This window comes from Oryx dammah, unplaced genomic scaffold (assembly GCF_014754425.2).
Source record: "Oryx dammah isolate SB20612 unplaced genomic scaffold, SCBI_Odam_1.1 HiC_scaffold_5, whole genome shotgun sequence".
Taxonomy (NCBI): Eukaryota; Metazoa; Chordata; class Mammalia; order Artiodactyla; family Bovidae; genus Oryx; species Oryx dammah.
This window is the reverse complement of record NW_024070189.1, coordinates 89,118,117-89,144,297: the sequence shown is the minus strand read 5'-3', so window position 1 is coordinate 89,144,297 and position 26,181 is coordinate 89,118,117. Positions and strand designations below refer to the sequence as shown.

Here is a 26,181-nt window from a genome sequence, read left to right as displayed (position 1 = left end):
TTCACTTTCATGCATTGGAGAAGGAAATGGCAACCCACTCCAGTGTTCTTGCCTGGAGAATCCCAGGGACGGGGGAGCCTGGTGGGCTGCCATCTATGGGGTCGCACAGAGTCGGACATGACTGAAGCGACTTAGCAGAATATCAATAGCATAAAATTCACTTGGTGGCTCAGTGGTAAAGAATCTGCCTACAATTCGAGAGACCCAGCTTTGATCCCAGGTTGAGAAGATCCCCTGGAGAAGGGAATGGCTACCCACTCCAGTATTCTAACCTGGAGAATCCCATGGACAGAGGAGCCTGGCGGGCTACAGTCCACAGGATTGCAAAGAGTTGGACATGACTGAGCAACTAACACTATCACTTCCATTGTTATTTTATTTATTTTTTGGCACGTGGGATCTTAGTTTCCCAGCCAGGGATTGAACCCATGCCCCTGGCATTGGAAGCACAGGGTCCTAACCACTGGAACCACCAGGGGAGGCCCCCAAATTCACCACCTTAGCTATTTTTAAGTGCACAGTTCAGTGGCACTGGATACCTTCACACTGCCTTGCAACCACCCCCACCATCATCTCCAGAACTGCCTCATTTTCCCAAAGGAAAACTGTCCCCATTAACTGACCCCCACCCCCAGAGCCCCTGGCTCCACCATCTACTTCCTGTCTCTAGATCTGACTCCTCTAAGACCTCCTGTGAGTGGAACCAGACAGTGTGTCCTTTTGTGTCTGCTTCTCTCATTGAGCATCACGTTCTCAGGGTCCATCCACACTGTAACGTGGGTCAGGATCTCTTTCCTTCTTAAGGCACCAAATTATGTTTGAGCCTGGAGGAGGGCATGGCAACCCACTCCAGTATTCTTGTGTGGGGAATCTCATGGACAGAGGAGCCTGGTGGGCTACAGTCCACGGGGTTGCAAAGAGTCGGACACCAGTGAAGTGACTTAGCACGTATGTTTGAGCACCTACTGTATGCCAGGCCCTCTCCTAGCACTCTTCATGCTCTATCTTACCTAACCCCATATAGCTCAGTGAAGCAGGCACCATCTGTTTCATGCCCTTTTCAGAGGGAAGGCAACTGAGGCCCAGAGCAGTGATGTCACCTGCCCAAGGCCACACGGCACATGAGCGGTGGGATCTCAACCTGGGCTGTCTGGCTACAGATGTCATCCCTAGCTCTTCCTGACCCAAGGCTCCCACCTGCTGCATTAGCAGCATCCTTGGCACTGCTAACCAGGAGCCCAGAGGCCTCCCACCACTGCTATAAATTCATCATCAGCTGGTGTCTGGACCTCACCCCTGGGCAGCCACCTCCCCTGCATGGACAGACAGCTGGTTCACCTGGCATCCCTGCCCTGGGGGAGTCCAGGCTGCCAGGAGCCCCTCACTCCGCCTGTTTTATGCTATCTAGGAGTCACTGACTCCGATTGTCAATGCAGTGGACACAACACAGTTACTTTTTCCACTCTCTAGGTGGGAAAATGAAGGGTCAGAGAGAGGAGTACATCTCACACAGCCTGGAACAAGTGTGGACACAAATTGTGTCCATCATACAAGCGAATGGGTGCTCTCACATGACCTCCTGTCCATATCCATCCTGTCTCCCCCCGCACAGTGTCCTGGGCTGGAATGGAACAGGGGTTCGAAGAGATGGGGGACCCTCCCTCCGTCAAGGTCCAGCTTGCTTCTCTCCGTGGTCCCATAAGGCCCTACCTTCCTGGCTCAGCTCTCCTCCAACCTCAGAATAGAGAGGGCAGGGCTCTGCCCTAAGTCACACAGCAAGCCCAGGCAGAGCTGAAGCCGACCCAGGCTCCTTCGATCTTTTCTCCTGCCCTTTCTCCTGCCATCCGAGCCCAGGGTGCACTTTATGAGGATCCCGACCCCCAGGCTGGGGCATGGTAGGCACTTCAGGAAGGTTCACCAATATTATATTCGTTTGTGCACTATGTATTCTGGGCCAGCTCTCTTCATCATCTCTACAACTGGGAGGGTGTGGGTTCCAGTCAGTAACCCCAAAAGCAGTTCTCAGTTTTTTCCTTTAGTGGTTTTGAGCACTCAGGATCTGTGGGTTCTAATTCTGCTCTACTTCTTAGGAGCTGTGTGACCCTAGGCAAGTGACTGACCGTCTCTGGGCCTGTTTTCTTACTGAAACACGGGAGTAGGTAATAGCTGCTGCCTCCCTGGGTGGTGAAAGTGAAAGTGTTAGTCGCTCAGTCGTGTTAACTCTTTGCAACTCCACGGACTGTAGCCCACCAGTCTTCTCTGTCCGTGGAATTCTCCGGGCAAGAATATTGGAATGGGTTGCCATGCTCTCCTCCAGGGGATCTTTCCGACCCACGGATCGAACTTGGGTCTCCTGCATTGCAGGCAGATTCTTTACCATCTGAGCCACCAGGACAGTCTCCCTGGGTGGTGGAGAGAATTAAACCAGATGTGGGGCAGGCTCAGCATCGGGTACGCAATACATGTCCGCTGTTACTATCATCTGTTGTTATGATTGCCTCCCAGGTTCATCCAAGAGGGGGTGGGAACCCCTCCCCCCTCGATCCTTCTGCCCCCTTCCTGGGCACCCTGGGCAGCCCCTTGAGCAGCTGTGAGCTTCCCAAGCAGGCCCCTGCCCACAGTGCCGTTCCAGGAGGTTGGCACCGAACAAGGCGGGAACAGGAGGCGGGAACGGGAGGCCAGCCCACGGCGGCGTCAGCAGATGGGCACCATCTGGGCTGGCGGCTCGGGGCGGGCTGGCAGCTGCCGGAGCGGGCGGGCCTGGCAGCCCCTCCCCCACCCGCCCTGGCACGGTGCCCGCCCGCCTCAGGTTTCTCAGGCCGCCAGAGGGGGTGGGGAGGCCTGGCTGGGCTCTGGGGCTGGGCAGACAGCTTCTCTCTCTGGGCCCTGCTTCCTCCGGGCTCCTTCCCAAACGAGAGGCTGGGGAGGAGGCCGGGCCTTCCCACTGCCAGGCAGCGGTCCTCGGCCCCACCCTCTAGCCCTTGTGCTTGGGACCATTCCAGCCCCAGGGCCTTTGCACTGGCTATGCCCCCCCAATGGCCTGGCACACTCTCACTCAAATCTCTCTGTGGCCCAGCCAGAGTACCTGCCATGCCTCTCCATGCCCCTCCCTGTCCTTAGCTTTTTATTAATTTAACTGAGAATTGTCAGCTTCCCCATCTCCTGCTCAATGGCACATCCACCCACAAAGGGCATGCAAGGAGCAAGCAGCCCCAATGTCCCAAGGCAGAGCTCATGTCACTCCCCTCATCAGGGTCCCCCAGCTGTCCCCTAGGCCACCCTCGGGGCACACACGGAGTCCATTCCTGGAATCAGGGCCCCATGTCTGCAACACGCCAGATGGATGCCCGAAGCAGCCAAGTTTGGCCCAAGGTGGTGCCCTGGGCTCTGAGGAGCCTGGCAGCCCCAGCGCTAAGGGGATCTTCTCTCGGCTTGTCCCCACTCTTCTATCCTCCAAAATAAACCTGGGGAGGGAGGCCTGGGATTCCTCCTTGGGGTGGGGCCCCAGCAATCCATCTGACAGCCCAGGGGAGAATCAGAGGCTGTGGGGGTAGGGGGAGCCAAGCCTCATCCCAAGGTCTGGGGACGGGACGGCCGAGTGTGTGGGTCTCCGTGTGTTTCTTCCTGTCTCCGGGTCCCCCTGTGTCTCCGGGTCTCTCTTACTGTCATTCTGTTGGCCCCGAGGCCCCACATCTGACACCCGAGGTGGTACCTCCTTCCAGCTGAATGGCAGTTGCCCATCTCAACATCCTGCCTGTGACCTGTCCCAGAAGTCAAGCAAGGCCTGCTTTCCCCCCTCCCCATCAACCCCATGGCCTCCCAGCAGGGCTGGTTTGAGTGGCCACTGCGCTCTGACCTTGGCCCAGACACCCTGCAGCCCTGAGACCCACAAGGGGAGAGGAGAGAAGAGGTGGCCAGTTCTCTCTGCCGTCAGATGACTGCTTGGCTAAGAACAGAGATGTAACTCTGGCCCAGATGGGGATGGGGGTCCTGCGATGGAAGTCGGGGAGCTGGGGCTCAGCAGGGGGTTCTGCTCAGCAGGGGGTTCTGGGCAGCAGCCTCAGCTTGGGAATCCTGGAGGAAGCTCTGGTTACTAGGAGCTTAGAACACAGACCCAGCCCAGAGGTGGCCAAGCCACATAGACCGGACACCCACATCCTACACTGCAGTTTACCTCCATTCCCTTCTGCCACTGTGCATGGAGGGCTAGCAGGGGTGCCTCAGTCGTGTCCGACTCCTCGTGACCCCATGGACTGTACCCCACCAGGCTCCTCTGTCCATGGGAATTCTCCAGGCAAGAATACTAGAGTGGATTGCCATGCCCTCCTCCAGGGGATCTTCCCAGTTCAGGGATCGAACTCAGGTCTCCCGCATTTCAGGCAGATTTTTACTGTTTGAGGCACCAGGAAAGCCCAAGAATACTGGAGTGGGTGGCCTAACTCTTCTCCAGGGGATCTTCCCAACCCAGGAATTGAACCTGGGTCTCTTGCATTGCTGGCTAATTCTTTACCAGCTAAGCTACCAGGGAAGCCCCAGGAACAGAAGTTGCCCATGTCCAAACCCTAATTCTGCCCTTTTCTAACTGTGACCTTGGGCAGCGCAGGTAACGTCTTCCAGGATACTTTTTAGTTTCCTTCTTTTGAGGCTTCCGTTTCCTCATCTGTACAATGGATACGATTCCTGCCTCACAGGCTTGCCATGAGAATGGAAAATAACTGCTAAGTCCTCAGAAAAATTGCTTGACAGAAAGAAAGTGGCACTGGGAGTTGGGGTTTTGAAGCATAAGTAGGAGTTTTCTAGATGGGAATGACATCCACAGCAGAGGGAACCATATGGGCAAAGGCATGGAGGTGGGAAATTATAACCCTAGTAAGGATGATAATAATAATGGTCCAAGAAAAAAAATAAATAACGGTCCACAAAGTCCTATCCTTGTGTTAGGTACTTCTCTCCATGACCCCACAGGGGTTATTTGTCGAACACTTATCATAAGAATCCAACATTCCAACAGCTATTTTTGATCGTCTCATTTTAAAGACAAGGAAAGCAGGCGCAGAGAGATTCAGTGACTTGTTTTGGGTAACCCAGCTGCCAGGCAGGCAGGCAGGAGGCTGAGCTGGGGTTGGGCTCCCTGCCCAGCCCTCGAACCCGACCCTCACTCCCAGCTGGGTCAGCTGGGGCATGTTTGAGCGGCAGTCCCCTGGGATGATGGAGCTGGCTAGAAGCAGGAGAGGGTGCAGCCTTGACCTTCCCCAGCCCTCATGTGAGGAGGTTGGAGGAGGTTGACCAGATCGGCTAGCAAAAGCATGGCCGAGGGACACGAAGGTGTCTGTGGAGGCCTGGAGGCCCCGCCTGCCTGCTGAGCTGAGGGGGGAGGGGGTCGATGGGGGAAGGGAGCCGCCCGGAGATTGTGCTGACGCCGGCAGAAAACTTGCTTCAAAATTTTATCAGCTCAGCGCGGAGGAGGTGGGGGTGGGGCCGGGCGCGGAGGATGGATGTGGTGGGAGAGCCCAGGACCTGCATGGTAATGAATGCTGCAGCCCCCAGGCTGCCCGTGCCCTCCCTCCCCTCCTCCCATCAGGCCCCAACAGTCACCTTGTCTACCCCTCTGCTTCTGGCCCCATCGAATTCCGAATTCCGGTGGGGGGTGAGGGATGGGGCAGATGGGGTCAAGGTCAAGGAGTCAAGGTCAAGACTAGGAACTCTGGCTTGGCTGTCCCTCCCACACACCATGGTGACCAGGAGACCTCATGGAAGGCTCCCAGCACCGCTGGGAGTTGGCATGGTTGTTCCTCCCACTGTACAGAGGAGGAAACTGAGTTACAGGACAGGGCTAGGTGCAGAGTCACACAGCCGGCACACGACACACCGCAGGGCTACGATCAGAAACTGGGCGGTCCTGCCTGGAGTCCCTGCTTCTACTGCCCCTTCTCCCTCCTCCCAAGTCCTCCCCAGTCATTTCTGGTTGTGTGATCAAGTGGGTTCCTGTGGGGCTACCGGCGGTGGGACTGGGTCTCCAAGCCGAGTGCACCCACCTGACACGCTCAGGCAGCCCCGGTGTGTGCAGGTTCACGCCCACAAGGGTACCAGGCTCAGCTTGGGTGGGAACAGCAGGGCATGGCACTTGTGCCAGTTAGGTTCTCCAGGGCACACCTGATTCCATCCGCATGAAGATGGTGACAGCTGCCACCCGCCACACAGCAGACCAGAGTTCAACACGCGACACACACCATCTCCGAGGATCTCCCCAGGCCCAATCCAGGTAAGAACTTGGATAAGTTCCATGTGACAGCTCCACTGGCCACACCACCAGGAAGCAGTGGGTCAGTGAAGCCTACTGCCCACGCAACCAGGCCCTGCCCATGACCACCAGGACCTGTTGACGTTCAGGACTGGGCCACCCGTCCAGCCTCTGCACCTCTGCCCAGGCTGCTGACCCCCTGGGAGAGCCCCATGCTCGTCACTGCCCAGTCATCCTGCAGAGCTCAGCTCAGGCAGCCTCCTTCTCCAGGAAGCTGTCCTGGATTTCTCCATCCTCACAAACCCCACTGGTCTCCATGTGGACCATTTGACCACAGAGCTAGCAAACACCAGAAACACCCAGCTATGAGGGCGGGAGTAGGGAACCCTGACGACCAGAGATTGATGACATAGCTCAAGTCACACAGTGCCCCAGCTTCCCGCTTGGCATCAACATGACACCTGTCAGGACTCTGGGAAGATCTGAGAATCAATCAACCAGCATTCAGTGTGCCACCCAGCACCCTTCCAACTTCCCCAGGAAGAATAGGGCTGTCCCTCTCCCACCTGTCAGTGGCCCATCCTCACCCCTGTTGCCAACAGACCTTCTGGGACAGCATCTCATTTCCTGTGACCTGCCACCCCCCTTGGACATCAAGGTCCGATGTCGTCCCTTCAGACCCCCAGGACACACCTGGCCCCTATCCCACTCTTCCCGTGAAGCGGATCTCTTTCCCTTACACTTCACATGGCATGTGCCTACTCCCTCTGAGGCACCTGCCTCCTCCCTTTGACTTGAAGAAGGCCCCCCTCCTTGCTCAAACCTTGCGAGACACACCTCCCTCCTTGGACCTCTCATAGGTCAGCTTCCTCCACCCCCACCAACAGCCCCGTGCAGGCCACGTGGACCCGCCTCCTCGCTCAGACCTGCGGGCCTGGTTGACGCCCCTGTGACAGGCGATAGGCACATCCCCAGCCCTCTCCACCTCCAGCCACGTGCATGCGCACGCCCTTACTCACCTCGCTCCCGCACGAAATAGGCCAGGTAGAGGTCGAGCTCCTTGACCGCCACACCGATGTGGTGCGGCTGCACGCAGAGCACCGGGTGGCCGCACTGCGCCGCCTTGACCAGGCGCTCGCCGTCGGTGCTCTCCAGGGGGATGCCCTTGAAGAGGATGACCATGACCAGGTCCAGCCGCCACACCTTGTCAGCCTGGCGCAGGCAGTCGATGCGGCGCATCTTGCCCTTCTGATCGGGGTTGGAGAGCACGCAGCCCGGCGCCTTCTTGCCGGTGATGGCCAGCACGAAGTCCTCGCGGCACTCGGGCCGGATGTCCTTGCGCAGCTTGGCCAGCAGCCGCGATGCCCACTTCTGCTTGACTTCGGCCTTCTCGCCCAGCAGCTCGTCCTTCACCGCCCGCTCCTCATCCTTCGACATCCGTTTCTCATGCTTCTTGAAGTACTTGCGCTTCCGCGCCTGCAGGTTGAACCAGGTGTAGGCGAAGGCGCGGACGTGAGGCAGCAGCGCCTCGATGAAAGGGTGGAACTCATCCTGCGGGGCGGGAGAGGCCAGAGATCAGGAGGCGCTGGGGCCCGTGGACCCACTGCCGGGCCCGGAAGACTGAGGCTGCCGAGGCCCCAGGCAGACCCATTGGAGGGATGGTGGAGCAGAGGTGTGCAGAGGTCCTCTGCAGATACCTCCACACTCCCAGGGAAAAAACAGGGCCAGAGGGGCCCAGCAGAAGTTTACTGGGTCATATGAGAACCCACTGCCCAGATGGGGAAACTGAGGTTCTGACCATGGTGGAAGGCACAGGCCAAGGAAGCCAGTCATGGAGGGCTGTCTTGAACTCCAGCGTACAGGCAGGACAAGCTGAGGGTCCCAGGTGGAAGTTGATGGGGACCCACTGAACAGATGGGGAAAACTGAGGTTGATAGAATAGTGGCATGGATCCATTCTCTGCCTTCTAGAACTGGGGTCAGCAAACTTTAAAAGTACCATAAAGAACCAGTAGTGAGTATTTTAGTCTCTGTTGCAAGACGCCACAGAGATGTGACTGGCATGGCAGTGTTTCAGTAAAACTTTATTTATGAACACAGACAGTGGGCCTTGGGCCCTGGGACTGTACTTTGCAAAGCACTGAACTAGAGCGTGAGCTCAAATGTCCAAAGCAGGGCTGAGCACACACTGGGCACTGACAGTTCAGGAGCAAACAGGCTCATGGTGTCACTTGTCTGCCAGACCCACTGCTCGGCAGAGGCAGCCGACATGAGAACGAGGTGCAAGGGCTGCCTCTACTGGCTCTTGGCACTGATGAAAAAATGAGGACAAGATATCTTTTCTATAGCCCAGAGATACAAACAGAACCAGCTGAGGTCCACAGGCCAAGAGATCTACAGGTCCACTGAGGCCTACTGTATGTCAGGGGCTAATGAAAGGGTGGGGTAGGGTGGGGCAGTTCCTATACAGACCCATTGCAAGGGCAGGGAAAGCTAAGGCCCAAGGAGGCAAGATCAGCAGGCAGCAGAGAAAGGGGAGCTCAGTCATGGAGGTTCAGAGCTGGAGAGAGGGGTTCCCAGGGGCCAGTTCACCCTAGCCTGCCCCCCACAGACCCATTCCACAGATGGAAAAACTGAGGCCTGAGGAGGGCCAGAGACCTGCCCAGAGCTGTGACTTCAACACCCCCCCCCACTGCCTGAGTGGGGCTACTGAGCAGCCGCAACACCCATTTTACGGATGAAGAAACTGAGACCCCCAAGAAGAGACTCAGTCATGAGGAGCAGAGCTGGGACAGGAAGCCACACCTAACCAACTTCTCCATAGAAACAACAGCAGCCCTCCCCACTGTTGGGCGCCTAGGAGAATAATGGGGCCATGGGAGGCCCCTTTCCTCTTCTCTGGGGGTGGGAGGAGGCTGTCTCATTCTCGCCATTTTCAACAAGGGAAACTGAGTCTGCAGAACATCCCAGGTATGCCTTCTCACCGGGGTGAGAAATTCAAGGAGAAAGGAAGACAGAGAAGAGAAGTTTCAATCCCCACTCTTGCTTGGGGGCTACACTGGGCTTCTTGAATGGAGGTTATGTCTCTCCCTAGCATGTGAATCTCATTATCTGCCCAGCTCTCCAAAGCCTGCATTATGCTATTATTATTATTGTTATTGACATTGTTGTCGCCGTAACGATTAGTTGCTTACAATCTTCTAGGGGCAGGGAAAGGCCCGAGGCTCCTCTATGCTTTGCGTGATGGGGAGGCTAAGCTCAGAGACAGGCAGAGACTTGGCTGAGGTCCCAGAGGCTCTCAGGGTCTGTGTGAGGACACAAACCAAGACCCTATCCGCCCCTTTCTCGGAACAGCCTGCTCTCCGTGAGGCAGGGGTCTCTCGGGGAGATGGTGACACAGTTGCTCTGGGCTACCAGTTGGTTTCCAGGTGGATGTGGCCAGGCTCGGTCCCACCTCCAGGCCTGGATGCCCATGGTGCTCCCCGCCCCAGGTGCCCTCTCCTTGTCCTGTACCCCGTCTCCCCTGGGCCACCTGTAGTCATGGGTGCTGGGGGTGGGAGACGACCTCAGATCTCCCCTATTACTGAGGGTCTGAAAATAGCCTTCTGTCCTCATGGGGTGGGGCAGGATGGGGTGCTGTTTGTGCCAGCCCAGCCCCCTCTATGCCAATGTCCCCCGACATGTGAGTCACCGTAACAGCTGTGGCAGGGACTGGACCTTACAGCCCCTTTCCATGCCCCACCCCACCCTGCCCCGGCTGACCTGCTGAGGGCTGTCTCCTGCCAGGTCCCCTCCAACCTCAGAGGTGCTTTTCCTGTGTCACCATGTCACTCAACATGCCAGCCCCAGGGGTGGGGAGTGGCTCGCCCAGGGTCACACAGCTGATCTGCAGACCTGGGTCCAGAGCCTGGGAGTCTGGCCAGAGAATCAGGGCAGGGAATCCATGGAGGCATGGGGCACTGTCCCCCAAGGAGGGGACACCATGGTAGAAGGAGGCCTGGGCTGTGGCTGTCATCCAAGGCCTGGAGCTTATTGGGGGAGTGATCAGAGGGAGCTGGGAAGGGGCAGTTGGGGTGTCAGCCAGCTGAACGGGGGTGCTATCTCCTTCTAGCATAGGAACCCCGTTATCTGCCCAGCTCTCAAAAGCCTGAATTATGCTATTATTGTTGTTGTTGTTGCTAGGATTATTTTGGGCCCAGACTCTACCTCTCCCTGAACCCCTTTGCCTCTGAGCCCCCTCCCGTTTGATGAACTCTCTCCTTTTCCTTCTCCTCCCCTCTCCAAGCCCCCTCACCCCTGTTGTATGCCTACCCCCTCCTCCCCGGGCCCTCTCTGGGGAAAGATGCCAGGGAGGTGGGCAGGGGCGGGAGCCCACGTCACTGGTGACCCCAGCTGGTTCTGGAGGAAGGAAGACAAACAGCCTGTAACTGGGTCACAGACCTGCTGCCTGAGCCTCCACGTCCTCCCAGGGAGGTCAACCCAGGTGAGAGGCAGGCCTGTCGCTCTCTTTGTCCCACAAGACCTGTGACAACCAAGGCCTCTTCTCCAGACACTTCCCAGTGCCCTCACTGGTTGACAGGGCACAGGAGACAGCCGAGGAAAGCTAGAAGCCAAGAATCCTCCTGAACTTCTATGCATCCCTCAAAACCCCATCTCCAGTGTTCCTTCCTTCAGGCAGCCTTTCCTGCTTTCCTTAGGGTTCTCCCAGACCTAGCCTGGACCACACTGCTGGGCATTTTTGAGTCCAGCTCAATCAGTCTTCCCTAACTCTGAGGCCCAGGGTTGAGGCACTTGCTGCCAGGCAGACTGGCGGGAACAAACCTGGGTGACAATGGCCTCCCTTTTCACCTTCTGTATAATCCAGGAACAGGTCACTGCTATGCCTTGGGCATCAGTTTCTCATCCTGTACAATGGGCAAAAAGGGACCTGGCACCCTGCTGGGGATCAGTGGGGAGCTTATTCACTGCTCTGGTAATCACAGATGCAAGGTTAAAGAAGACAGCAAGAAACCCCAGAAACGTTACTTGGCCCACTGGGACTTCACAAGTATAACAAAATGTCAAGCTGGACTTCCTTGGTGGTCCAGTGGTTAAGACTCTGTTTTGACTGCAGGGGACATGGGTTTGATTCCTGGTTGGGGAACTAAGAACTCCAAAAACCTTATTTGGCCAAAGAGGACAGCAGCAGCTGGCAGGCAGACACTTGGGTCCAAGCCCTTGCTGGGCACTATGGACTGGTCAACTGTGCTTTGGGCTGTGTCCCTTACTGGGCCTCCCTGTGGCTCACCCACTCTGAGAGTCCAGGACAGCAAACCAGGATGTGAAACTCCAATTTCCAAACCAAAAGTTTTCCACAAAGCATTCTCCCTTCTTCTCAGTGACTCAACAAATGTTACTGAGAATCTCTTGTCCACCTCCTAAGTGCTTATCCCAAACTCCTGTGCATCCTTCAAATCTCAGGTTCCAATGTCCCTTCTTCCAGGTAAGCCCACTGTTTGTTAAGTGTCAAACAGCAGAACTCATGTTTGAATGCAGGCCCATTTGGTGCCAGACTAAGTGTTCTTGCTAGTGATTCCTCCTTCCAAGTTCGGAGCATCATAGCTTATGAACGGCTCTTATCCAATGAGGGAAAAATGCATTTGATGGTTCAACAAACATCTACTGAGTGCTAGCTCCATGCATGATGCTGGGGCCCAGCAGAGTCCTGGGCTCAGCCCTCACCTGGATCCTGATTTGGACAGGGATGGATATTAAACAAGCTGCTGCTGCTAAGTCACTTCAGTCATGTCCGATTCTGTGCGACCCCAGAGAGGGCAGCCCACCAGGCTCCCCTATCCCTGGGATTCTCCAGGCAAGAACACTGGAGTGGGCTGCCATTTCCTTCTCCAATGCAGGAAAGTGAAAAGTGAAAGTGAAGTCACTCAGTCGTGTCCAACTCCTAGAGACCCCATGGACTGCAGCCTACCAGGCTCTTCCATCCATGGGAGTTTCCAGGCAAGAGTACTGGAGTGGGTTGCCATTGCCTTCTCCTTAAACAAGCTAGGAAATGTAATAAAATGTCAGGTTGGATTTCCCTGGCGGTCCAGTGGTTAAGATTCTGCACTTCAACTGCAGGGGGCATGTGTTCAAACCCTGGTTGGGGGACTAAGATCCCACAAGCTGCAGCCAATAAATAAATAACACAGGGAATTCCCTGGTGATCCAGTGGTCAGGACTCTGCCTCCATACTCTCACTGCTGAGGGTCTGGGTTTCATCTCTGGTTGGGGGACTAAGATCCCATAAGCTCTGAGGTGTGGCTAAAAAAAAAAATAAATGAAAGACAGAAAGAAGGAAAGAAAGGAAAGATGGAACAAAAAAGAAAATGTCAGGTTGAACAATGTGCTCTAAAGAAATTTAAAGGAGTTTGTGGCGGGGGCGGCGGGGGGGGCGTCCAAGGAGTCCCCTGGGGATGGTTCTTTTTAGTTGGAGGTGGTCAGGGAGGGTCTCTCATAGGAGAGGACACTTGAATAAAGACCTAAAACATGAGCATCCATGGTAGGAGCTTTCCAAGTGGAGAACACAGCACAGGCAAAGGTCCTGAGGCAGGATCATGCCTTATGTTTGGAGAGAATGGTGGCGGGGGGGCGGCCAGTGAGGCTGGAGCAGAGTGAGTGAGAGGGAGAGGAAAAGAGGGAGGGCAGGGTGGGGATGGGCAGGTCAGGCAGGGCCTTTGAGGACCCCGTGGGAAGACTTTGGGTAAACTAAGTCCAGGGAGTAGAAAATCTGGCAAAGTGAGCCCTGAATCTCCTGACTTTACTCTCTGTGCCCTGGGGTCCTGGGTGGATGCTGAGCCAGAAGGTTCAGGTGTGAGGGAGAGAGACGGGGAGCAAGGCCGAGCATTTACTGAGCTCTCAACTCTACAAAATGGGAAAAATTGTTGTACCCGCTGTCCAGAGGGAAAGACTGAGGCACAGAGCCCCGAAGCCACTGGCCCACAGCCACAGAGCCAGAAAGGAGCTGAGCTGGGACTTGAACCTGGGTCCTATGACCTTGAACTTCCTGATCCTTGGCCCCACTGCCAGCTCCCCCAACCCCCCGAGCTCGGGGTCTGGTCATTGCTCAGGGCTTCCTGTTCTGTACCCCACCTGCTCTCTCTGAATCCCATGTGGCCCCCTTCTGCTGCTCAGCCCTGGGCCATGTGTCACCTCCTCCTCGGGAAGCCAAAGCAGCAGCCGGGTCCTGCCATCCCCTCACTACACTGCAGCCCCTCAAGGGTGTGGCTTTGATCTGTTTCTTCACTGCTGCTTCAACGGCATCCAGATTAGAAAGGACCAACTTCATCCTCTGCTTGTTCCCAATGCACACACCTCAGTGGAAGAAGGAAGCTGGTTCCCACGTGAGTCTGGTCAAACTCAGGGAGACCCTGTACAGGGCTAGGCAGGTAGGGGGGAGAGACCAAGAGAAAAACCCTGGTGGGTGTGGGGGTGGTTAGGGCTCAAGGTTCTGGGGAGTCACTGCTGCCCCTGGCTCCCAGCTTGCCCTGAGCAGACAGTGACAGAAGGCAAGGAGGAAGAGCTGGAAAATGCCTATGGGGCGTTTAATCCAGTTATCAGTTTCTGTGCTAAGTCACTTCAGTCATCTCTGACTCTTTGCCACCCCATGGACTGTAGCCTACCAGGCTCCTCTGTTCATGGGATTCTCCAGGCAAGGATACTGGAGTGGGTTGCTATGCCCTCCGCCAGAGGATCTTCCCGACCCAGAGATTGAACCTTGGCAGGCAGGTTCTTTACCACTAGTGCCACCTGGGAAGCTGCAGTTCTTAGTTTAGTGACAATCATCATCACAGCCAAGCTTATTTGGCACCGACTGTATACCAGGCCCCAAGCTAAGGTTGAAGCATGCAAGGAAGCACTAGGTCACCTGCCTAGAGACACACAGCCACCTGGGCAGGATCTACATGCATATCCAAGGCCAACCTGGTTCCTACCTCTTGACCCCAGGCAGGGCACACGCGTGTGCACATCTGTGTGCCTACACGTGTGGGAGTGTGAGTTTTGGGGACGGCACACCCAGGGTCCACTCGCACTCAGGCCACGAGCCAGTACACGTGTGTGCGGGTCACTGTGAACCTGCTTGTTCGTGGGACAGGAAGCCCCAGGACATTTGGTGGGTCCCATCCATTAGGTGGGAGACAGGAAGGTAAGTCAGCTCAGGCAGAGAGCGAGCGAGGACGGGAGGAAGGGAGAGAACGCTGACTCGGCCAGAAGCCCAGTGTCGTGATTTACAAGGCACCCGACCCTGACGTGTTGAAGCACCTCCACTGCAGAGGAGGGAGGGGGAGAGACACGGACTTAGACTCAGAGAGAGACAGAGAGAGGGAGAGAAACATGGGGCGAGGTTGTGCCTTGTACAGGAGCCAATCGGAGACCACCAGACCACAGGTCATGGGGGGGAGTTAAACTCAGGGAGCACCCACCTGCCCAGGCCTGACCAGTCAGGTGGGCAATGGCTCCAGTTCCAGACTCAGCAGCCATGCTGTGCCACCCGGGGGCGGGCCCTAGCCCTCTCTGGTCTTGGCCCCTCTCCCAGTCCTGAAAGGCTGGGAGACCCACCCTCCCAATCCCAGCAGAGCCTCCATGAACTCATACTAGGCTGGCACTTTATGCCTTCTGTGCCGTGCCACAAGCCACCGCCACATACATCTGGCCCATAGGAGGCGCTTAATGAAGATCTATTATATTCAATCAAGACAGAGTCGGGGACCCTCTCCTAGCCTCAGTCTCCCCACTGGAGAAACAGTGATTTTTTAAAAAAGAGTGTTGCCCCACCAGGCAATGGGGCGAAGCAATGAAGCGAAGAATGAATGAATGAGGGGCCCTGGCAGCCGGAGCTGCTGTGGCCAGGGCCCAGGCCCAGCCTCAGCCCCGGGGAATCCTGGGCACTGCAGCCAAGAGGGATTTGGCCCCAAACCCGGAATAACTAACGTGGCGGTAGAGGCGGGCGGGAGGGAGGCAGGGAGGGAGGCCCAGAGCGGGGCAAGCGTGGGGAGGCCGGCCTTCCCGCCGGCAGGATTTATGGAAGTAACGGCTGCTCCACACAGTTCCTCTTAAGAGTAAAAGTGAAAAGCGTTTGAGTCACCATTGAAACAAGGACGGCGCTCCCAGAATCCTCCAGGGCCGCCTGGGCCGTGGCCGCACTACCCCCACCCCAGGTGGGCAGGACCTTGGGGCACAGGGCGGGCTGGCACCGGAGCAGCCCGGCTCCCCCCCTTCACACATCCCCAGCCGGTCTCGGCTCTGAGAAGATCCGGGTCGGATCAGCTAAAAGGGAGCTATTTTCGGATGGGCTCAGGTTGTAAAATTAGTAGAGGAGGGGAGACAGAGGCCCAGAGATGGAGAGGGAGAGAGACAGGAAGAGATGCAGGCAGTCAGAGAGCGGTGGATAGGGCGAGATTAAGATGCAGCCAGGAGTGGGGGTCCTCCGTGAACAGTCTTTCCAGATCCCCCAGATGGAAAGCCCAGACCAGACTGAGCCTGCATGCAGCTTTGGAGATTACACCGAGGCTGTGCTGAAGGGGGTCCCAGGCATCCCTCCAGGGTGAGGGGCACCCGTGGGAGAATAAGCAGAGGAGAGGGATCCCCTTGCCTCTGGGTCACCCCATCCCCACCCTGGCCTGGGAGCTCCCAAGTTCTGTCTCCACCTGACTGTCTCCCGGTCGCCCTGTCCTTTGCACACAGAACCTCAGGTATTTTTCATTACCATGTTTCCACCGAGAGCCTGCCTGGCTGATCCTTGCCCTGTGCCCGGGGAAAGCCAGGCCCGGGGAGCAGCGGAAGGCCAGCTTTGCTTCTCACTGCCACCCCCACCCCCGGGCAACGTGGACCGAGGCCTGTCTCCCAAGGAGTCCTGATGGGGGAATTCCAGGGCGCAGTGACAATAGGCTGCCGTCCAATCTCCTCGCCTGGAATAGCCTCCCTGGGCTCAGCCCCCCTGGGCGGTTCCCAGAGGGAGGGAGCCAGCAAGCGCGGGAAGGACAGAGGGGGCGGGGGCACCTCGGGGCCACCCAGGCCACCCCTTGAGCCCCAAGGTCACCCAGCAACCCTGACTAGGACCCTCACGGTACTTGGGGAGCTTTAGGGCAACAAGCGGCAGAGGGGAGCCAGCGATGACTTCTTTGGGGGACCCCAAAATTTGCTCTGAAGGGGAAGGGAGGTCTGGAGAGGGGCAGGGACATCCCCAAGGTCACTCGGAGGATAAGGGGTAAGACAGGCCCCATGGCCCCCTTGGCATGGGCCCTCACATACCCTGTGGGGAGCCAGAAACTGCAGGGGCTGGAGGAGGCCTGTGAGAAAGAGCCTGCTATGCAGGAGGGGCACCCCAGGATCGTCAATGGTGGCAGGGGACGCCCAGCAGAGACTAGCATCCACGTGCTCCCCACACAGTAGTTGGTCCTCAGGATATTCGGTGGCCCGCTGGATGCCCAGCTTCTGCGGCCCCGCTCTTGACCCTGCCTCTCCCTCTAGAAACTGCCTCTGCAGCCGCTTGTCACTTTGAGGGAAACTGAGGCCCGACCCCCATGGGTTAAAGACATCCAAGGACGTGGGGTGGGGGCGGAGCTGGAGAGTGGAACCAGCGGACCTGGGAGGGTCCCCCTGGAGGAAGCTGGGGGAGAGAAGGGGTCCCCTGGGGCAACCCCGGGCACAGCCGCCCCCTCCCCACACACCCCCTGGGTCATTGCACAAGGGCCGAGCCGGGGCAGCCTGGGAGCGCGGCCAGGGGTGAGAGGCTACAGGAGGGGGCAGGGGCAGGTGCCGGGCTGGCGAGGGCGTCTGCAGCGCCGCAGTGCCCGGGCCAGACCCGGGCTCGCCCGGCCTCCCGGTTCCTCCCGCCGGCGGCGGCGGCTCAATAATCCACAATCGATGCAGCGAAAATATCGGGCCGGGGTTGGGGGCGCGCGGGGAGTGGGAGACCCGACGGGAAGTTGGAGCACCCCCCCCACCGCTGGTGCCTCCAACTTCGCGTGCCCCCTCCCCCTCCGCGCACACGTGGGCCAATAATGGGGGGAAAGCCGGCCAGGGCCGGGGTGGCGGGGCACCACCTTATTGGGGGGGGGCGTTCGTCCCCGTATCAGAGGGGTCCTCCCCTCCAGAGTCTCCTGGCGTCCAGGGTCCAACTGGGATCCCCTTGATTTCTCCTATGAGCAGGCCTGGGTCCAGTCCAGGGGTTCGCACAGAACCCCGCCTTTGGCCTTCTCCCGGACACCCCTCGACCTTCCCGGGTAGGGTGGGGGTGCGCCTCCTGCGTCTGGGGAGGGCGAGACTGCAGGGTGAGCCCCCACGTCCGCCAGGGGGAGAGGTCCCGTGGGGCTCACAGGGCGGGCGTCCCGGATGAGGGTCCCAGCCCATCCCCCCGCCGCCTACCGGACCCTGGCCTGAGGCGGGGGCGGGAGGCACGCGCGCCTTTTTCGTCCCGCCTCCTCGGGCTTCCAAACTCCCGGGCCCGGCGGCTGGGGGCGCGGGGCCGGGGCACCGGGGGCACGCACCCGGGGCCGGGCGGGGGGCGTACCTGGGTCAGGCAGAGCGGGGACGAATACATCCCGGGCGCGGCGGGAGGCGCAGGGCCGGCCGGAGCGGGCGCGCTGAACTTACTGAGTCATTTTTCCAAACCCCCCCCCCCCCCCGCGGCCGCGGCCGGCGCGCTCCTCGCCGCCTCCTCCCTCGGTCTGCCTCCCTCCTCCCTCCCGCGCTCTCCCTCTCTCCTGCGCCCGACTCCCTCTCTCTCTCCCTCTCTCTGTCTCTCTCTCTTCCTTTCCTGTCCACCCCCCCGTCTCTGTCTCTCTCTGTGTCTCTGTCTCTCCTCCCTCCGGCAACCACCTCCCTCCCTCCCCCAATTTCTTTCCCCTCCCACCCTGAACCTCCCACTTCTCAACATTCAACTTTCAAAGAAAAGAGGAGGGGGGGGAAAGAGCGCGAGCGAGGAAGGAAAGCCGCTCCCCCCGCGCTCCCCATGCCTCCTGAACCCCCAACATTGCTTATTATTACAAATTTCGAGCCGCCCTGTGCCGGGGCACCGGACGGGGACCAAAGGGCCTGCGCACACCCCGGCCGCGGCGGGTCCCCCTGGATCGCCCGCCCGAGTCGAGTGGGTAGGGGTTGGTGGCTCTTGCGGGACATGTGGGGGCCGAAGGTGGATTTTGAAGCCCCCCCCAACCCGCCCCAAGCTGGCCGGGAAGTTGGAGAAAGGAGCCAAGGTGGGGGGGAGGGAAAGAATGAAGAAGTGACGTGTGCAGAGGCCCGGCGCGAGCGCGCTTTTCCCCTTAAAGATGTACAACCCGGGGTGCATGGCGGGAGAAGGGGGTCTCATGGTGTCCTCTCCCCCTGATCGCCCCGGAAAGCCAGACCGGGACTGCAGTTCCCAGGCAGAGGGGCTTAGCTACAATTGCCCTTCCGTGGCCAGAAGGGCCCCAACCAACAGGGGAGCCTCCAGAACTCTGCTCTTGCTTCCTCAGCCAGCACCAAAGGAGAACTGGGAGCTGGGCGGCTGGGGTTTGGGCCTCCCCCATATGTTTCCCCAGTACCCCAGGAGGAAGGTGTCCAGGAAGAGCCTCAGGCTGGCCAGATAAAACCCTTGCAGCCTCTTCCTAGGTGTCCAGAGATTCCTACTGACCCCCACCCACAGTGTACCCATTTGACGGATCCAGAAACTGAGGCACTGGAGTGGCTTGGAGCCCAGTTACCTGGCCCCAGAGCCCACACGGCAGGCTCTGTAGTTCTCCCTCTGGAGAACAGACCCGAGCCCCCAGGGAGCCTGACGGACCTGGCCTCACCCCTCCCTGGGTTCATCCTGCACACCCTCCCAGCCTCTCTCAGGCACTTTTGCCACCTCAAAGAGCAGGATGCTCCCCCCTTGGCATCCTCCGCTGTGAAGTGGATGAACAGTGCCCACCTCCTGGTGTTGGTCAGCAGAAGAACAGCACTTAGAAGTGCCTTGACCTTCCGTTAAATATGCACTGAGATGCTCTTAGAAAGCTTGGTCATTCTGACCCATCTCCAAGGACAAATGATAACCCCTCGCCAACTTGGGGCAGCCGGCCCATGCCCAGAAAGAATGTTTTTCCCCCATATTATAGGGGAGGAACCCGAGGGTCGAGGCGAGGTAAAGATGCTACTGACCTGGGGCCCTGGGGCTAGGCCAGAAGGAAGCAGGATTCACACGGGACACACGCGCCCTCTGTCCTGCCGGCTCCCCCTGCTGTGAGTGACAGTCACTCAAATAGCACTTCACTAATGTTTTGTTTTTCTAAATTCCCACTGTGCAACCATGGGGGGCATTCCAACCTCAGGATGAAAGGGAGAGACAGGTGTCTAGGAATCCCAATGCCAAAATAACAGAAAGCAATATTTTATTATTTTTAAAAACACTGTGAACACCTGGAGGGCAGAATCCCCAATTCACAGACATTTTCAAGTTCAAGTTGCCTTAGGAGCTTTCTCCCAGGTGGCTGCGACTGCCAGACTGTTCCCAACACCCACCGGGCATGCAGCCTTCACCAGGCAGTTCGGGTTACTCTGGAACGCAGTTTGGAGAGCACAGACTCTCTCTGTCTCTCTCTAAACCTCAGTTTCCACATCTGTAAAATGGTTACAATAGATGCGACACTCACATTTTGGGAGGCTGGGCAGATTGGAATCCTTGAGATAGGTGTGGAAAGACAGTATTAATACATTAGTGGTGGCGGGTGCAAGTTCACAATTGAGAGTAAAGAGTTTTATCTGTCTATCTATCTGTCTATCTATCTATCTAGGCTTCCCAGGCGGTGCTAGCCGTAAAGAACCCGCCTGCCAATGCAGGAGACATAAGAGATGAAGGTTTGATCCCTGGGTTGGGAAGATCCCCTGGAGAAGGAAATGGCAACCCACTCCAGTATCCTTGCCTGTGGAATCCCATGGACAGAGGAGCCTGGCAGGCTACAGTCCATGGGGTCGCAGTTAGACATGACTGAAGCGACTTAGCAATGCATTTGTCTGTATCTATCTATCTATATCATCCAGTTCAGCAGGAAGAGGTCCCTACAGTGTAAACAGTAGGTCCACAGCAGGGCAGTTTTAGTGCAGAGTTACAGCCTTGGGTCTACGTCTCCTTTAGCCAGGAGCCCAAATTGCCTGTGCCTCAGCTCCCCGTTGTGAGAAATGGGGTGATAATAGTTTCTACCCCTCTGGCCTGTTGTGGGTAAACCCGCCAATGTTTGGAATGCACATAGTATTTTTGAAACAAAACAATTGCTGGACTGGAACTATGTGTGAAACATCTGGGGAGGGGGAGCATGACTTTAGCTCCTGGTGCTTTGGAACATAAGTTAACTCATTTGTTTAAAAATGCTCTCCCCATCACTCAGTCTTAGGCTTCTCTGTAACTGTCCCAGCTACAGACACAGGAGGGTGTTGACTGTCACCCTATAACACAAATGCCAACAATCTGGAGCCAGCTACCGTGTCCATCGTGGGGACCAGTTCAGCAGTGCCACCCGGAAATACTACACAGCTCCACAAAAGAACAAGGGACTCCTACCTGGAGACGGCACCAAGAAACACCCTGCAGCCCAGGGCTCCTCCCCACTCAGCACTTCGGACCATCCTCTCTGGTTGGGCTGTCCTGAGCACTGTGCAGGGCTGGACAACAGGAGCCCTGCCCCACAATGCGACAACCACGAGTGTCCCCAGACCTCACACACTGTCCCCTGGGGAGAACCTCTGCTGTAGACTCAAGATCTCATTTGGGAATTTTTTTTTAAAGAATATACATATATCCTTTATGAGAATGTGTATCTGTTACATGTGTAGCTGCTCAGGCAAAGCTGGGTGAAAATAGGGCTTTTCTGAAGTAGGGAGTCCCACAGAGTGGGGGTGACGAGGAAGGTTTGATTTTTATTCTGGGCACTTCTACATCCTCTTAAGATGTTCATGAGTGGCTTGTGTTATTAAAAGGCAAACTTTTAAAATGTGAGTGGAATCCACAGCAAAACTGTAAAAAGCAAGAGCAGCTCAGGGAGGAAGGATAAGAGCTGGAGCCACCTGGGAACCCCCCAGCTGCCATACCCAGCAAACTGAGTTCCAGCCAGGGGGGCAGGATGATTCCTCCTCCAACCTTGCAGGGCATCCTGTGTGTCCCCATTTTACAGATGAGAAATAGAACCTCCAGAAGGGGAGGTTAAGGTCCTTAGCCTTGAGAAGTGATGGTGGGATGACACTGGGGCTGACACAGACATACAACACAGAGGCACACAAACACACCCAGCATGTCACGAAGAGACACATAGATGTACAGAAACACCTCACATGGAGACACACAGATTCTTGCGTGTCACACAGACTCTGACAGATACCCAGACCCAAGGGGACACACACATAGACTCACGTAGACTCAGAAACACACAGACCCATACGAGGGCATGCACAACCCCAAGTACAATACAAGTGCAACCAGCCACAATAACATACTCAGACCACAACACGACCATACATGCTTAGGAGCACACGCACCCATAGGCAGAACACCTCCCAGGATTATACACCAGCGCACACACACACTCACACATTCACACAGAGGCTTCCCTGGTGGTTCAGACGGTAAAGAATCCGCCTGTAATTCGGGATCCCTAGTTGAGAAGATCTCCTCAAGAAGTAAATGGCAACCCGCTCCAGTGTTCTTGCCTGGAAAATCCCATGGACAGAGGGAGCCTGGCAAGCTATAGTCCCAACTCTTGGGTCGCCAAGAGTTGGACACAACTGAGTGACTATCACACACGCACACAATACACGCACAGTGACACACAACACACTGAATTCCTGCTCCTCCCTCATGGCTGTCCCCCCCGCCAGTTGCCCCCACAGCTGGCGTCTTTGCTCTCCAGATCCTCAGGGTCCACGGCTTGTACATGGAGCTGGGGGAGGGCGGGATGGGCTTGGCTCTTCCCCCTCCCACAAACGCAGGTGCCTGTTTGTGTGTCTGCTGCCTGCCTGTGTGTGATTGTGTGTGCACCTGTGTAGGGGCAGAATTCTATACACGTGTGGCTGTGAACAGATAGCTGTGTCACGGGTGTGTGCTACTGACTGCGATTACATGAAGGTGTTCCCCTGCGAACCCGGTGACGGGTGGGGAGGGACACCAGTGTGGTGGAGGGCAGTGCCTGGGGTGGGGGATGGGGGTGGGGGGGCGGTGTTTCAGCGCTGGCCGTGGGTGTACGGGATGGGGACCACAGGCTGTGGAGGGGCCTGAGGGTGGGGGAGCTCACATGAGCTGAAGACCCGAGTATTGGGTGTGGATGGTTCCCTGTGTCACTGTGGGACCCCTTTTTCTCCCCTTCCCAAACAGCACTCCCAAAAGGAATGCAGGTTCAAAGTAAGACCCAAAGACTCGAGCCTAGTCTTGGGGCTTTTATATTTAGAAAATTATATAAAGCGCCCTAGGGTGGGGCGTGGGGGCGCGGTGGGGATTCCCCTGGAGGGGAGAAACCAACACTGTGTGCCCATGTGTCTGCCCCGTCCCAGACAAGTGCCGGAGGCAGGGCTCGGGGCGCGACTCCCTGTCCATCCAGCTCAGAGGGTCTCCTTGGCCACTTCCCTGGTCCAGACCTAACCCACGCGAGCTTGGGTAACCACTCATCCCTCCGGACCTCCTCAGAGGAGGAGTGGGGACCCCCGCTGCCCCGCCCCCCTCTAGGCCAGGTCCCCGCGCACGCGCAGCCCCTGGCGGGAGACGTCGCCGCCGAGTGATCGCGTCCCGGCGCCACCTCGCGCCCAAACCTCAAGCTGAGACCACCTGGGGCCGCGCGGATGGGGGACCCCGAGGCAGAAGGAGTTCGAAGGAACTGGGTGGGGAGTGAGGAAGGGACAGAGCTTTGGCAAAGTGAAGGAAGCCACCGTCGCCCACCTGGTAGCTCGGGTTACGGGAAAAAAGGGACTGGGGGGAGTGGGGGAGAAAGCGTAGACCCATCCTCAGGAATAGTCACTGAGCGCCAGTCACACGCACACAGTGACACCGAAATGTCCCGAGACGCAGTCACACGACACAGCTCCCACTCAGTGGCAACCCCCACCCCCCCCTCCCATTCACACGGGGACACCCCACGGTCATCCAGGGACATCACATTCCCCGGAGACACACAACCCAGACACACTGCTTCACAACACCGCCCCACGGGGACGCATGGCACAGTCTCCCAGTTACCCCAACACGTACACACTGTCCCATAGTTGCACAATGCTCTAACAACACGCAACACAACACACACACAGCCACGTGGATGCGCAGATACACAGATTCATAAAGGAGAGGACCGGACGCCTGGGGACCCACGGACAGGGATGGGGCCACCCAGCCGCACAGACCCTCGAATGCACCCACAGGAACCCATGTTGACCCGTTGCAGAGCACAGGGGCCCCCAAAAGCAGCCCTCGAGTGCGGATGCCACCGACACCGGCGGACCGGACACCGGAACCTTCAAGTGCAGCTACCGGCGCTTGCGGGCCTGGGGCGCGCCTGGCCTAGACCCAGTGACTCCTCTCGGCTGGGACCCGTCGCGCGACGCGGCAGGGCCGGGGTCGGCCCGGGGGTGGGGCTCAGGCAGCGCTAGGGCCAGCCCGGTGGCTGCCCCTGCGTCGCGCCGAGCGCGGCCGCCCGCCCGGCTCCAAGTTCAAGGCGCCCGGCGGCGGCCGCTGCGCGCTCTCCGCCCCTCTCCGCAGCGGCCATTTTCCGCTAGCTGGCGCGCCGCGCTCGCCCGGGCCGGGGCAGCCCGCTGGGGCCGCCGCGACCCCCGGCCCGCACGGCCCCGGCGGGCGCCCCCTCCCCGATCCCGGATCCCCAGCGGGCTGCGTGCTTGGGGGTCTCGAGCCCGGAGCCGCGCCCTCCCGCTGGGCCAAGGAGGGGGCGGAGGCCTGGCCTGGGGGGACCCTCTCTCGGGAGCCCCGCCCTCCCCTCTAACTCCGCCGCGCCCGTGAGGGGCCCCCCACTTGGGGTCCCCCGCTGCTCCCCGCGCGCCAGCTCCGCCTCCAGCCGCGGGGGGGTAGATCGGCGGGCGGGGGTCCCGGGGCGGCGGGCGGGAGGGGGGTTCCCCGCATCGAGCCCCTCCCCCGGGCGGCCCCCGCCCCCTGCCCCCCTAGACCTCACAACTTTCGCCGGGAGCCCACGCACCACCCCAAAAACTCCCCCGGCGAAAACGAAAGTGGGGGCGGCGACGTACCATGGCGCTGCTGCGAGGAGGCGAGGCCGGCGCCGGAGCGAGCGCGCTCGGTCCCCGGCGAGGGGGGGCCGGAGGCGGCGGGAGGAGGCGGCGAGGGAGGGCGCGCGGGGGAGGGAGCGAGCGCGCTAGGGAGGGGGCGCGCCGTGCCCGCCCCCCCGGCTCAGGACCCTCCCCTCGGCCCGCCCTCCCCCCGGTCCCGCGCGCCGCCCGCGCCTCAGGCCGTTCCGTGTCCCGGCCCCGGCTCCGGCGGCTTCGGCAGCGGCTCCATCCCCGGCCCGGCCCGCGCGAGGGGAGGCCGGGAGAACGGTCGCGGCAGCTGGTCGTTGGGCCCGGGTCGGGCTCGCTGCGGAGGGAGCGGATCCACCTTTACGGCGCGCGCGCGCTCACACACACACACACACACACACACACACACACACACACACACAGAGGCAGCTGGGGACACTCGCGGCCCGGGCCTCCTCGACTCCGACACCGACACAGAAAGCACAGCGACGCGCCTGCGACGTGTTACAGACACACACAGCCTGCGGGTGTCACCTAGATATCCCGGGGCCCACGCTCAGTCGGTTCGGTTCTCGGACGCACACCTTCTGCAGGATGCCACCAACACAGACTCACACTCACAACCTGCGGGTGTCACCCAGACACATGCTAACAGCCTCCACGCTGTCACATACACAAATTCACAGCCTGCAGGGTGTCACTCAGACAGCCGCACAGACTATCTCAGGAAGACACTTCAGACCTCGGTCTGAGCCCCATGCCGACCCCACGACCCCTCCCTCCCGGCCATCGCCGCAGCCACCCTTGCTCCCAAGTGCAGGTGTCCCGGATACACAGACACGAACACGCACAGCGGGGAGACGGGACAGATGGGGACACAGACGGACTCGGACAGCGAGGGTGACAGACCTGGGGGGCAGGGGTTCCCTGGGGATCCCGCAGGGGCTCCAGGCGGGGCGGGGGCGGGGAGCGCGCGCGGCGGCTCCGTGGGTGTTGGGGGGAGCCGGTGCCCCCTCCCTGGGTCGGGATTAATGGCGAAGCCTCCGCAGCGGGGGAGGGGCCGGACCGGGGAGGGTCTGCGCCCCCGCCCCTGCCTCGCGGGCCGCTGCGGGCTGGGAAGCCGTGCCGCAGCGTCCCCCCACCCCCACCCCACTGAGCGCTCTCCCGCAGTCCCCCTCCTCCGGCAGCCGCAGAATAGGCACCGCCCCCTTCTCCCCTCCTCCCCGGCTCTGCGTCTGGCGCAACCCCGGGACGATGCGAGGGGCGCTTGCTGAGATCTAGTGGGGTAGAGGCGATTCTGTGGCCGTCCTTCGGTCTGGGTTCCCCCCTCCCGCCTGCGACCTCACTTCCCCCAACTGGGGCTCGGGGATTCAGGGATCCCTTTGGGGAAATGATTCTCAGCTCCCACGGGGAGAGCGCCAGGGTTTCGAGTCGGGGCAGGCAGCACTCCGCGAGCAGAATCAGGCCCTGACTGCCCTTATAGAGCCCTAGCTGACTCTGGGGGCTTCCGGAAGTTCATTCTGTGCTTTGCTGGGCAAACCGGGGGCCGGCCAAAAAAATCTCAGGCAAACGGTGGTAACGACAGCCCTGCCAACATAGTATGAGTTCAGTGGTACGGAAGTAGCCTATATCTCCGGCGTCCAGGGAGCGTTCGCTCTGGGACGCTGAAGTTTTCTTTCTTCTGCGCGTTCCTCCCCCACTTGAAAAAAATTTTTT

The 26,181-nt window shown here is 58.8% G+C and overlaps 1 protein-coding gene across 6 annotated transcripts in view; it reads right to left on the bottom strand.

Annotated features, from left to right (window-relative positions):
* The window catches only part of NFIC (nuclear factor I C), a 73,366-nt gene extending 48,732 nt beyond the window's left edge, over positions 1-24,634 (bottom strand). For 2 of the 6 annotated variants that reach the window (XM_040241919.1, XM_040241924.1), the window contains exons 1-2: positions 24,460-24,561; positions 7,261-7,792 (exon numbers count right to left, since the gene is read on the bottom strand). In XM_040241919.1, coding sequence (XP_040097853.1) covers positions 7,261-7,792; positions 24,460-24,462 — 535 coding nt within the window. In that variant the 5' untranslated portion in view covers positions 24,463-24,561. Of the gene's footprint in view, positions 1-7,260; positions 7,793-17,785; positions 18,074-24,459 lie in introns of those variants that run through there. The other 4 variants (XM_040241922.1, XM_040241918.1, XM_040241921.1 and 1 more) reach the window with 4 other exon arrangements.
* Positions 24,635-26,181: the final 1,547 nt, after the last annotated feature.